This window comes from Lepisosteus oculatus, chromosome 9 (genome assembly GCF_040954835.1).
Source record: "Lepisosteus oculatus isolate fLepOcu1 chromosome 9, fLepOcu1.hap2, whole genome shotgun sequence".
Classification (NCBI taxonomy): domain Eukaryota; kingdom Metazoa; phylum Chordata; class Actinopteri; order Semionotiformes; family Lepisosteidae; genus Lepisosteus; species Lepisosteus oculatus.
In genome coordinates, this window is record NC_090704.1 from 35039886 (window position 1) to 35054760 (window position 14875).

The 14875-nt window shown below is 37.7% G+C and overlaps 1 protein-coding gene across 1 annotated transcript in view; it reads left to right on the forward strand.

Annotated features, from left to right (window-relative positions):
* grin2cb (glutamate receptor, ionotropic, N-methyl D-aspartate 2Cb) overlaps positions 1-14875 on the forward strand; it is a 91755-nt gene that overhangs the window by 31008 nt on the left and 45872 nt on the right. The window contains exon 3 of the mRNA XM_006635094.3: positions 11633-12228. Within this exon, the coding sequence (XP_006635157.1) occupies positions 11633-12228 (596 nt within the window). The remainder of the gene's footprint in view (positions 1-11632; positions 12229-14875) is intronic.

Genomic DNA, 14875 nt, shown 5'->3' on the forward strand with positions numbered 1-14875 from the left:
AGCCATGCTATGCTCATTCTATAATAATTTATAGATATAATAGTATTCTATAATAGTGTATGTCATTCCATTTCTCTTAAACGTACTCAGAGTTTACAAGCAAAGTTCTGAGCCTGCTTACCCAAAATTGTAGACTAATTGTAGACTACAATCGTAGCTGATTGTCTGTTTTCTTCAGTCTTCTGATTTTTAAAAAAAACCTGAACAATCTCCAGTAGTTGATGAAAAACTATATAAGATAACTTTGTTTCAGTTTTAGCTTCTGACATCAGTAAGATTATTATATCAGATATTTTCTTAATACATGTGAGGAAAAGGAAAATCTCCCATGATAACCATTTCTTTCTTCTTAAAGACATTACTGATTTCAATATGTGATAGGCAATATGTAATTTGGTGGTCTGTCCACAATTTTCATTATGACTTTTGATTGTCTATTTTTATGCAGTGCAGTCCTGTATATTGGGAGGATGGAATAAAACAACATACTGTATAAGCATAGAAATACCCACAAATAATAAAAGGTGACATTCTGTACTTTTGACTCACATTCATCTTTTTCCATCGCAAATTGCAAATCCAAATTGATTGACTATCCTGCAAAAATAGCAATTTTGATTTCAGTGTTCTGGAACTTATCGTCTAACCTACTGCATATAGATTCCTTATGATCCTAGTGTTTTTGTTTTTCTCTTTCATCTTTCCAGTCTCTCCATAATTCTGCACATCCCCTAGTGCTGTAATTTGCATCATCACTTTTCTGTTAGTGATGTTTCAGTGATTCCAGTTACATTAAATGGCTTATGTCTTTTTTTTTATTTGTGACCCTATTACTCTACTACTATTATTCACCTACAATGGAGTGGAAATAGGATTTCATTTGCATTGCGTTTTAATCTTTTTCAGCTTTTAAAAGCTCCAGAATATTTTACATATTGTACTGCTGGAAAACATATGTACAGTATATGGAACAAGGAGAGTGGACGCATACTTTCAGTTTGTAGATTATGTGGTAGGACATTTGTTCATAAATATTAAATATCTAGCTCCAGATGTTGGCTTATGTACCAAGGTCTCCAGTTTAATAAAGGACTCAGAGTACTGTGCTATAGGAGCCCTATTCCTATGCTCAGTATGTGTCATCACTAGCTATATATACTTGAATTGCAATCAAAATGAAAAACTAGTTAGACCATAAACTGATAATGGAAAAAAAACATCTCAAGAAACCTTATGGGGGTTTTTGCTGTCTGCAGAAATAATAAGGTTCTCTGATGCAATATTTAAAACCAGATAGCTGCCTTCACAGCTGACATCTTCCACATCCCCTTCTTTCCTTTGTGCAGATAAATGATGCTTGCAATGTGCTAGTGGAAGGGTGCCAAGCAAGCCAGCAGACCACGATGTACCGCAAAACGTGACACAACTTAGAAATTCAAAGATGCAACCACTCTTGACTTGCAATTGATTATGTATTCAGCTCACATAAAAATAAAACTTGCATAGAACTTGCAGTATCCTAGTGTAGGGGTTTTCAATACTAGGTCCTTCATGGTCCTTCTATCACCTTAATTGCAACATTAACTGGTGTCCTGGCTAAAGCCCACCCTTGATTAGATTGGATCTGTTGTACAGTTGGGCTGCTGGCACAGAATGTCTTGAATGTGCCACACAGATAGTGGTGAATGAAGTGGATCCACTTTTGTAAGTAAGGGACTTTGGGATCCTTTGTCATGACTGGTGGCAGAATAGAAAGTTTGATTTGAAACCTGTCTTTAGTTATTTTCCATTATTCAATCACACAAGGCACAACACTAACCCTGCAGGACAGAATACCTACAGTATGTTGTTATATCTGGCTTAGAAAAGATGCGGGCCTTAAAAGTTCACATGAAAAAAAAAACCCTTGGAGCTTTCAATTGATTCAGCATTCATAGTGTGACAGAAGAGTGAGACAGGATCTGTTGCAGACATTTATTGTGCTTGTTTAATGAGCAAATGCCTTGACGAAGGTCATTTACTGTACATGTATATGGACTTTTAGACACAGGGAAGAATAAAAGTCCAGGGTAATTTCCCCAGATTATTTTGATACAGTTCTCACTCAATGTATGTTGAGTTCAGTAAATTATTTGCACTACCTAATATTCTATTTGTGATATAGTATAAGCTCACTTGTTAATATTTGTCAGAATTCTCTCAATAAAAGGCAGACTCACATAGAAGTATCTCGTACCGTTGGGAGCTGCTGAGACATTAGCATAATTAGGCCAAAAGATTAGTCAGCTTGTGCAACTTCCATGCTACTTCATTAAACTACTTAGTTATAATTATCTCCTAAGTTATTGTACATTGTTAGCAAGATTATTATATCAATTAATAATTAGAATTAATTACATATATATATATTGCTTATTACTATAATACACAAGGAGGATTACAGTAATAAACAAACCAGCAAAATCATTTTATGTGATTTTATCTTGTGTCTGTGTGTCTGAGTGTCTGAGTGTCTGAGGTATCTGTGCAAAAACATTAAAGCTCACAGCCCCTAGAGGTGGCGCCACCCAGTGACTAGAAATTAAAAGGCAAAAGACACAGCTTTATTTGCACTGAATGGGATGAAATCTCTGTAAACACCTGCTTCCAGGCATGCATCCCTAACCGGAATCACCGGATTCTCACACCAGATACAGCATATACTGCACAGGGACAACAATGGCAATTTTAATTTTAAGTATTTACAGTCTCTCAAAGTTGACTGTTACATAATTCACGGGTAGCATAATTTTCATTGCATCCTAAGCAATTGTGTTTTAGCATACTGGACTCCAAAGTCCCTGGCAAGCTGTTTTACAATATTTTATTTCTTCATTTCACTCTGATCTAGTTACCTTCACACAGTGCCACACTGAGGATTGTAAAAGAGAGGTCAACATATTGCACTTGTTTACACTAGTACTGTACATAAGATCAAATGGAAAAACAAGATTCTATCCAGCAATGCCATCTTATACACCATTTTGGTGGAAGCAAAGTCCCCTCATTAAAGTCTTAAGGGATTAGACACTCTAAGGAACAAGGGAATGTAAACTGTAGTGACTTTGTCAGGCAGATGCACTGGCTTCCAATCAAAAGGGAAGTACAAACAGAGCATCTGTGAAATAACATCCACATTAAAGTCTTCAGCATTTTTACGCCACATGTTCCAAATTGTTCCCCAAGATCACAAAATGCTGGCTTCTTGGTTGTTTCAAGGCATCATCTTAATGCTTGGAGCAGAGCCTTTAGAACATTGTTCTCTTAATGTGACATTAGAAAGGCTAGAAATTCTAGGTCCTTTTAGGCTGAACTGAAATGTATCTTGTTCTACATTTGGGAGGTTAAGCCATCCTGTTTTTTAATCCACGCTTTGCTTCTGAATGCCTTAGGCATGAAGTGAATATGTTTAAAACAAAGATGTAATTATTTTAAGCTTCAAGTGTAGTTAATTAATTAGTCTTTTATGTACAGTAACACCAAATGAGAGATACAAGGCTTTACATTTGTCCAGGCATCTCTAACAGTGATCCAGGGAGAAAATGGTTTTGTTAGCCAATGCGTGTATAGAAATGTGCCCTGATTTACGTAGCATGATGCAGGAGGTGAACTCTCGCATGGCTCCAGTGTTCACTGCGATATTTCCTTTCCTGACATTATTGCTAGAGTTTCAGACTGAAATAAGCCAGATGCACTCAATAAAATATTTTGTTGCCCATTGTGAATCATTTAAGAACACTGTGCACAATTCCACATTTTAGCTTGCCAGCCAAGCATGCCCCAGGGTTTTTAGTCCATGGATTTTATACGGGTGTCATTTATACTTCATTGCATGCCACAGACATCAGGGCAATGTGCATGAGACTGAGTAGACTGTGCTCCATTTCTATTAATAATTACTGGCAAAGTTATTAGCTTTGTGAAGGTCCTTCGAGCAACTATATTTTGAACAGATGAAATTTCATACTTTTAATGCCAAGAAGCTGGAAGCCTTTAATTTCAGAAGAAATATTGATTGCCCCCTTAACTGCAGACCTTAAATAGTGTTGCCTTTACCTCCCCCAATTATTAAAGTACTACAGTTCTTGATATTTTGTGTTAGTGATAAAATTAGTTCTTAAATATTTCTCAGCCCAATTCATGCTGTTTTGCAGAGAGTTATTTTGGCATTAATCAAGTAACTGTATAGCATTTAAAAAGCTTAATTACTTACTAGATTTGAATTATACAAGCATCCATACATACTGCACAGTATATGCTGTAAATAGGTCCCACAACACTGTATGCCTCATCATGAAACCAATGAAAGAAATGTAATACTCTGGCCTCTGACATTCATAGAGCTGCATGCAGGTTTTGAAATAATGTACCTGTTGCCAGCCTTCTCTGAAGCCTGAGCATTTCCAAATGATTAACACAAACCCATCAAAAGCATCTGAGATTCATTCGGATAAAGTGCATGCTAGAAACCAGAATCACACCAATAAAAACTCTTCAACTGTTCCAAGGCAACCATTTCCCTGAGTTAAAAATAAAATAATTCCTTACTAACATGCTTAATTGATTATGCTGCTGTATTGATCGTCTTTTATGCTACTTAAAACAAAACAGCTTAATTTACAATGCTATGTAATCACTGCCAAGCAAAACATTTTACCGCAGATATAGTAGATGCTTAACATACAGTATCAGTTAGCTCCCATGAATAGTACTGTATGTAACTGTCTGTAAATTAAAAGAAATAAAATACAATATCCGTAATTTTCTCATATCACATAGTAGCAAAGTATTTACTTCACTATACTGTATCTTTGTTTAAATGCTTGCCTCAATATTTGCTATCTAAACTGCTTAGGAAGAGTTACGTATCCGTGTGTCATCTGATGCCTCACTGCTGTTGCATCTGTTTCAGAACCTTGGACAGCACTCATTTCCATCCTAGGCAAATTATTTTTTAAATACAGTAGTTCAAGTAGGTACTGTAGCTGTGTCTGAATGTAGAATGCAAAAGAACAAGTAAAGGTTTATTCCATGCCGAAAAAAGAAGAAAAGCAACACGATGTTTTGGCTGTGGATCCTTCTTCAGCCTTCTTCATCCATCCATTTTCAAACCTCTTAGGGAATCCAGAGCCTTTTAATGATAATAATAATAATAATAATAATTAATAATAATAATAATAATAATAATAATAATTCCTTACACTTATATACTGTAGCGCTTTTCTGGACATTCCACTCAAAGCGCTCTACAGGTAAAGGGGACTCCCCTCCACTACCACTAATGTGCAATATCCACAAACAAGTCCCACGCAGGGCATGATACACCCTGAATGGGATGTCAGTCCATTGCAGGGCACACACAGACACTTACACTAATTTTCACAATTGACACAGAAGCCAATTAACCTACTGTACCAGTATGTCTTCAGACGGTGGAAGGAGACCAGAACACCAAAAGGAAACCCTTGTGAACACAGGGAGAACATACAAACTGTATGCAAATACCACACAGTAATTGAATCCAGGGACCCAGTGCTGTAAGGCAGCAATGCTAACCATTGCACCACCATGGTGCCCATTACTGGAACATCTCTGTTCCTATTCAATTATACAGGATTTCTTATGGCACTGTTTGATGCCATGCTCACTATCACTATACAGTGAGGGTTTGGTTCCAAAAGAAAGAGTATTTAAGAAGATGCACTATATATCTAAAAATTAAAATCATATGCATTTACATTGCACTATATTGAAGATCTTCAGAATAAGACATCATCATCTCATTATTATGCCCTGGCTGGCTCATTATCCATCATAAGTTAGATTTGAAACTTTCATGATTTTTAATATCAATTTTATATTCCCAGTGCTTGCCAAGATAGTGGTTAAGATTAATGACTGACAATGGCTAATTTCATGATACCTTAATAGTAAAAAAACAGATTTTATTTATTTTTAGAAGGGTTAAGTCAGGAGTGTACAACAAGTTGCTGGGTGGCCACAAGGTCTCCTCTCATTTATTATGATTGGTCTAACTATTTAATTATGTAAAGCAGTCTAACTGTTAAAACTCTACAGGGTGGAAAAGGATGACAGCTATTGTGTCATGCACAAAGCGCATGTTTTATACCATAAACATTAAAAAGCTTCACAAATCAAACATACCCAGTGGACTCAAAGATTATTTGAATACATTAAATGCAGAGCTTCAGCTGGAATGAATGCCAGAGAACTCTCATTCTTCCTCCCACAATACACTCAATCTCACCTCCATGAGTTAAATATTTTTAAAGAGGAGTCATATTACCCAATTGAGCATTGGGGTGAATGGTTGATGCCATTTATTACAACACGAATTCCATCATTTACATGATGTTAAATTATGGCAGTAAATATTAAGTGGCAATAAATATTAGTGGCACAGCAATAAAATAAAATAATGTTAGATATCATACCCCTGCAATTGCAAGAAAAAAAGTTTTTAGAAAAGTTTTCTATTATACTGTGTTCCATTTACAATGAAAGGGAACTATGATTCCACAGGGGGCGGCACTGTATCGCAGTGGTTAGCATTGCTGCCTCACAGCACAGGGGCCATGGGGTCAACTCCTGGGGTGTTATTTGTTATCTGTATGATAACAAATAATGCTGTCTATGCTGTCCCCATGTTTGTATGTGTTTACTCCAGGTTTTCTTGTTTCCTCACTCAGTCGAAAGACATACTGGTAAGTGAATTGGCTTCTGGGAGAACTGACCCTGGCAAGAGTGTCTGTCTATCTGTCTTGTGGTGGACTGGTGTCCCATCCAGGGTGTATCCTGCCTTACACTTCTGGAATGGGCTCCAGCTCCTGTACATCCGTGAAATAGATGAAGTGGTTAGGAAATGGATGGATGGATTCCACTGGGTTTTTGAGGTGGGATTAATAAATGTAAAAGGAGATAATTGTGTGAGATTGAACAACTCCAGCATTGGCATACTAATGAGTTTAATCATAAATGATTTGCTTTAGCTTAGAGGTTCACATTAGTAACATGACCATCATATTTTCACTTTCATTCTTAGTGATTTTATCATTAATCTCTTGTTGTTTCCTATGAATTGTCTTGACACATTTAAGTATCATGTTTCTGAGATTGCTACAGTCTGCTGTAAAAAAACACAGTGAAGGCGTGTCAAAACAGCAGAGAACCACAGAAAAACTGTAATGGAAACTCAAGGGAACAAAATGCTTGTTTTTTTGTCATCTCATCTTGCCCCACAGGACCCAGGAGCAGAAACCACACAGAGTGTAAATGTTTCTCTATGGATGACTCTGGAGCTGTAGAAATCAGTGTTCACATCTTGTGTGTTAAAGCAGTTAAACCACAAGTTATCTTATTTGCCACTTCCTATGATTAATGATTATTCTATATACATACAGTATAAAAGATAGCATTGTTAAATATTTACTTTATAACTTAAGTAAAAAACATTATTTGTAGAAATAAAGACATTAGTGGAAATATTAAGAGTGCCATTTTGTACTGTATATAGTACTCATGACTGAAGCATTGACATGTTGACAGGACATTGTTCTATGCCAGATGTTGAAAGTCAGGTATATACTGTACAGTATTTTAACAACACCATACCATTGTCTGTGATTTTCAGATTCAAGATATAAGGTACTGTAGAGATAGACTGTAATTGAGAGATTTTACTTTTTCATGTAGAAATCTGAAATTAACTGTGCCCTTTTCAAGACTGAGAAACACAAGTTTCCTGTACACATACTGTTTAAGATGTATACAACCTCATGAAAGGACATTTGAAAGAATACATAAAGTTTCTTAGAGGAAAAATAATTCATGTATGCAAATGATGGCTTTGAAGGTTTTCAGGCACAGTTTTCCATTTTGTGGAAATGAATTTAGAGAAATAATGTGAAGACTTTGATTAGTCTTGCTTTCAATTTAAACATAATTGGAATTATGCAATGTGATGGCAAAATGAATGCAGCTGCTTGTTTAGATGCTTTTGTAATAATCTAGGAAGTTAAATCAGAACTGAGAGCCTCACACCAGGCAATGTTTTCTGGAGAGCACCAGAACATGTGGTGTGCAAGAAAAGGCAATAACTTGGACAGATATGCTGCAGGCAGTGAAAAAAGTAGATTTATATTATCTTTTCAACCCCTTGTGTGACCTACCTACACAAGTACAATGGAGTTATATTTCTAGTCTCTGATGCATCAGTGGCTCACTGGTACTAAGCCAGATGAACAGACATTATGCCAAAGACAGCAAAGAGACAGTAATTAATGAATAAACATTTTAGAACCTGGATGTACCCATAACAAAGCATCACTCTGCATTCATTTCTGTTTAACTGTGATTTTAGAGCTACCAGTCACAGAAAGCAATAAACTAATAAACATTTTAAAAGAAAGAACTAAATAAGTACTACTCCTGAAGAGATGTAAATTGATTTTTTGTGTATCTCAGGACTGTCCTTTCTCTCTATGTGGGCTTGTGCTCCATTTATACTCAACATGTTTTACCACAGAAAGCACTTAGCATTCAAACATTATTATTCTTACATCCTCCTATTGCACCTTCCATTGTTTCTCACTCCTTTTAATATTCTTGATTTACAGAATATAGTTTTCAGTCTCAGACGGCTTCTTAACCCATTGGTTGTTAATGATGCTCTAGAGAAATTTTAAACCCACTTTTTCTTCCACCTCCTTGTCTCCCACTGAATCATAGAACAAAGCCTGCCTACAGTACTTCTACAATTGCAGATCTTTATCTTATCTCAGAAACTGTTTTAAACAATGGTGTCAGTGCAACATTCAAGGTAACATTCAGCCCTTACTTTCATAGGTTAAAACCTAACCTCCTTCAGTAGACTAGAAACCCCACTATGAAGGAAAACACTTGAACTCCTTTGTCCAACAATATTTTTCCACTGTAGGAATCTTAACAGTACTGAAATCTTCAAGTAGAGTATCAGCCTAGTCTTCCGCCTAGAAATGAAGGTATAGCAGCTTTCGCAATTGAATTAGAATATGTTAGAAGAGAGAAAAGAAAAGAGAAAGGAGCAAAAAACTGTCTAGAATATCATGTGTATTTATTAAACTTGTGTTACTATTGTTTTGGAAAATCACGTATACCTTTCTGTCTTGACCACTTCTTACTTAAGAGACAATGTATATGACAAAACCAATACAAATTATTAATATTATTTTTAAGGTAGTATTAATTAAGTGCTACAGCAATAATTATAATATTCTGTATATTTTATTTTCCCACGGGAGTGACAACAGTCTTGAAGCAATCAGCAGGACAACTGATGTTCCAACATTGTTGAACTGGCTTTGCCAAAGTCAGGAGACATTAGGTTCTGAGCCCAACGAAGACAGAAACAAAAGTTAACTGGACAATGGCTTTCCTGCACCTTGCATTAGAATACTGAATGCCAGCCTTTCTTGCAGCCTTGGAAAGGGTAAAAGGAAATTATTCAGCTGTTTCAGTAATCCATGCCCCCAATGCTTCTGATAGCAAGCCTTGCCCAGTGTTGTTTCCAACACGAGTCTGTGCTACAAAGTGCACCCTGACACTTTGTCATTTGCAGCTCAAGCAAAATCGCTTAAGAATGTTACATAAGCTCCAGTCTGACCTCCCCCAGAGAGCACTGTACCAGATTTCTGCACTGCTGCACATCCACTATTATAAATCGGATTCATTTCAACAATGATTTTAACAACATAAGAACATTACTAAATGAGAAGAGATAATTTGGCCATCCAGCCCATTTGGTATTTAGTAGCCAATTTTTTCAAGGGATCACAACCAGTCATGTCTTGAAAGAAGTCAGAGGATTGGTGTGATGGGTGAAAATTAGCACCCACATCTTTTTTTCATGAGCATTTTCTTCTGTCTCAGCATTTCCCAATTTGTTTTTTTGGTCTGTTTTTGCTACTGTCATACAAACTTGTGCACTCGTATACCTTAAACAGCATCCGCCACTGAACTGTCTGGAATTTTTACATTTAATCATAGTAATTAGTGCTGCCCCATAAATGCACCAATGTTGCTGTGATCATCATCATCATCATCATCATCATTATTTTCCCCTGCATTGCCATTCACATAATCTTTCTTCACCTCACTATCAGCATGGAGGAAAGCAGTGAAATGCTGGATGCACTTTCGCTGTTTAAATGATTCCTGCCTTTTCAGAGTCCAAGCGTACACACTATTTCTCAGAATCGGTTCTCTGGTACAATAAAAATCCTTTTAATTCATTAAATTACAGAATATCTTTATAGTAAGACTACATTTCATGTTGTTATTGTTAATTCTAAGACAGGAGAGGCTGACTTAAAAAGTCAGATAGAGACCCAGTTGTACAGTGGTTTAGTCGTGCACTGCTGGTGATACACTATGCTAATAGTTGGCTCAAGGTTAATTGAACAAACACTGTCATTTTTGACAAGGTGCTAAACACATCTTTAATGTTTATAGGACTTGATTTTTATTGATTTCATGTCTGTGTTCTTAGTTTCTCCTTTCATTGGTTCTATAAGACCAGCATTGAGTCAGAGTGGACTAGAGCTAGAAGCACTAGTATGTTCAATAAAGGGGTAAATAAGCTAAATGAAAACTAATTTGCAACAGAAAGACAGTGGAGGCGTGAATCTCTAGATCATGAAAGGGTGAATCCAGTCCATGTGTTGTCGGGCATTTTTTCCAGCAGTAACCTTTATCACTTAATTTTAATTATTTGGATAGGAAATCAAATTGCATGTGTGTGTCTCCATCTTTAATTCTTTATTTTGTTTAATTTAACAATTGAAAGCTTTCTGATACTCTTCTCAGTTGTGGAAGGTCTTAACTCTGATAGACAGATTAAATGTCTTCTTTCACAAGGCTGCTGAAACCTTTGCTAACATGCTGAAGAGGGAAAGTAAAACAACACAAAGGGTGAAGATGGAGAAAAGGTTTCTGAACAGTATTGAGAGTGTTTTGTGTGAATGTCTGTATTTATCTGCTCTTAAAGAAGTCTGGAGCTTGTAACAAAGGTAATCTCAAGATCTCTACTGGATCTTCAGCTATCACACAGAAAACATAGTGAGGATTTTGTCATCTATTTTGGAAAACATAGCTTTTCTTCTTCAATCTCTTCCATTGTCAACAGAATCTGACCCCTCAGAGTCTCGCATAGTGTACCACACTGGGTGAAACATACAAATAGGCTGCTATCTGATGATTGAAATCCCCTTTTCAGTCTATAACTTTGATTTCTATGCTGTTGTCATGCGAGAGTCATAGGATTCATTGAATATTTAAAACTCTGCAATGGTATCCCTGTCTACTCTTTCCTTACGACAGTTTGGCACTTTCTGGTGGTTAGCGTGACACCAAAGACATTACAGTGTCTCAATATCATACGATATTGGACAAGATTTATTTTTACACATAAGCCATTACACAATATTGTGGAATGTGCATTTTATTCCCACAATTTTATTTTGTCACATCATTATTTCCAGTAATAAAGATGGAATATTGATTGGCTGAGTGACCGATTGATCATTTCCATATCCAGGGGGATGGCTCCACCTTCCTGCAGCTGGGGTCTTCCATCGAACAGCAGATCAATGCCATGTTCAAGGTGATGGAGGAGTACGACTGGGGCAACTTCGCCGTCATCACCAGCCTGTACCCGGGCTATGAGCACTTCGTTGATTACATCAGATCCTTCACGGACACCAGCTACTTTCTGTGGGAGCTCCAGGAAGTGGTCACCTTCGAAATGTCCGAGGGAGCCAACGACATCCGGTCGCGGCGGCTGCTGCAGCAGGTGGACGCCCAGGTGCTGATGGTCTACTGCTCTCACGAGGAGGCCCAGTACCTCTTCTCCATGGCCTCAGAGGTGGGCCTCATCAGCCCTGGCTACATCTGGCTCGTCCCCAGTCTGGTGGTGGGCAACTTGGACATTCCTCCTCCAGAGAACTTCCCTGTGGGGCTAATCAGCATCACCACTGACCGCTGGAAGATGAGTCTGCGCCAGCGAGTGAGAGATGGGGTGGCCATAGTGGTGAAGGGGGTGCAGAGCTTTCGTAGACACCATGGCTACATTCCTGAGGGCCACACAGACTGCCACAACCCTATTGGCCCAACCACCAACAACACACTGTTTAGGTGAGCAAGCAGGCTTCCAACAGCTCCCTTCTGCAGCTACGGGCTTTTGTCTATAAGACCAAATGGTCCAGTGAAACACAAAATAACCTTCTTTCAAATGTTCTCATAAGGTGAAACCAACAAGCCATTAGGCCCTTGATAGTTGACTATTCCCCAGGCCCTGCATAGGCCTTTCAAGAGCAATGTTGAATTCAGTCATTACCTCAGTAATGAGAACATTATCAAGCAAATCACCTTAATGCAAAGTAACTGTTAGTGCCTCGCTTGCTGTGTGTTTAATTTTACTGTATGTTGAACCTGCATTGAAGCAAGTTGTGTTCTTCAAACCACAGACAGTTCACCAATAAAGGGTGCTTCACTGCAGTTTGACGGCAGTGTTCTTCTGATAGCCTGGGATTAAAAAGGAGAAACATGATGTTCGCTGAATATTTAACACTTACATAAATTAAAGTATGGCTGTTTTGCTATTTAAAAACTGTAAAATGTCAGGGAATACCACAATACCAGAAGTACTGTATGTTTGGAACATTTGTTCCATTTTAATAACAATCACATAAAACTGCTCAAGCTGTATTATAATCATAGACAAAATGCAGGAATGAACACAGCTACTGCTTTACACAAAATGTGTAAGTTACATCAAAAAGATGGGGTGGCATGGAGACAGGTGGACTGAATTGTTAATGGCACAATCTGACTTCCCATAATCTATGCAGGTATTATTACATTTCACATATATTGGACATACTGTACTGTAAATGTCTAAACTCTTGAATTCTTTCCCTCAGTAATGGCCATTCGTATTAGAATACCTGCAAAACAACCTGCAGGGCATTTGGTTCTCTCACCCTCTCAGCTCCACACACACCAGCTGTTTGCCCATTGCCACCCGTTCTTGGCCTCAGAGGGAGAAAACACCACAGTGTCAGCCCAACAGCTGAGGCTGAAAGAGCAATCTGTTGTCATCTGTGCCAGGGAGGAGTAAGTCCTATTTGATCAAGAGAAAAAAAATAATAATCACCAGGGAAGCTGAACTCAGAAAGATGAATCAGACTCTTTGGCAATGAGCACTACCAGCTTCTGTGAAGGGAGGGCACGCACCCTCTGTGACAACACCATTGGGCTGATAGCAGTTTGCCACTGGAGGAGTCAGATACAATATTATTGCAGTTAACACAATGCTTGGAATGCAGATAATGACATTACAGTGGAACTTATTTACTTAGAGCCGGACTAATTTCATTTGGAAAGTTGTGGACGCTAGCATTAGCAATATTCGCGTTGATGAGACAAATTAATTTTGTTATTGACTAATGAAGAACTTTCTGTTGCATCCCACTGCTGTAATTACTCCTTCTGAGCCAAGCCTTGATTAAATAGAGAGCTGGACATCAAGGGTTTAATTAAATAGTCGCAAGTTACTCATTTTCAGCGGGAAACTTTTAATCTTTTTGTAATTTTGACACAAAGCTGTTCCTTTCTTCCTGCTCACATACCTGCATCCAACTAACTTAAAAGTGTGAAATGCACATTTATACAAAGCAAGTTAATGAGGGATACTTTAAAACAGAGTGAGATTTATAAACTGTCCTTAAAGTGAGAGATTTGTAAATTCAGCAGTTTACGGCCTCGCTGAGATGAAAATTGGTGCTCAATGCCCTTGCATAGTACTGTAAATGTGTAATACTGGTCATCTGTTCAGCATTCCTGCCAGCAATCAGACCTTGAGAACAGCTGAACAATGTTACTGATTTGTTACAAAGTGTCATTGTGGATTAGAATTTATAGTGAACAGCTGATCTGTATTACCCATTTAATATGCATGGGCTCTAAGCACCGATTTACATCTGAGCAAAGGCATAATGCTGAATTTACAAATCAATGTTTTTCAATTGTAAAGGCAGTTTTTTTTCTACTGTATGTCAAAGTGTCCCGGTAAAAATGACTTTGTGGGATCATCTTAGTCTAGATGACTCTACTAATCAGTTGATCCTTCAAGAGAAATACACTAAAATACAGCTCATCTCCAAATCATGTGCCTTGAAAATGTAATATTTTTCTGCAGTATACATACAGTATATACTCAAGCTTAGTCATTTATTTAGCTCAGGGCGCCCTGACCTACAGGCAAAGTTGGGGCATATCAAAGAAGTAGAGTACTGAATGGTGTAGCATGACAATAATCTGAATAAAGTTGGGAGAATTCTGTAGGGGACTGGCCTAACAGAAGAAATGGCTGCTTACTGTATCTGCTTTCCTCTCATCAATCACCAATCCCTCAGAGCCAAGCAAATCCCATTGAGTTGCTTTATCCTTCATGTATAGATCCATAAATTAGATTTTTTTAACAAGACTCGATGTCTGCCATTCATTTCACCTGCTAATAAGATTACAGTGATTACCAGGTTAAATCAGCTTTTCGCATGAAGCCTTGTTCTTCATTGCTAAGAGTGTTTAGGAGCGGGCTGTTCGGCTGTGGTCGGCTGTAACAACCAGCAAGTTGTGAAGGGAAAGGCTATGCTGCAGTTCTGTACATGAGGTCTGGTCTCTATATGTTATATTCTTTAAAAAGGCACCCATGTTTCTTTCATAGAGTTAATATTGGCATAGGTTTATACAGAATACAAATGCATACCTGCAGATTATG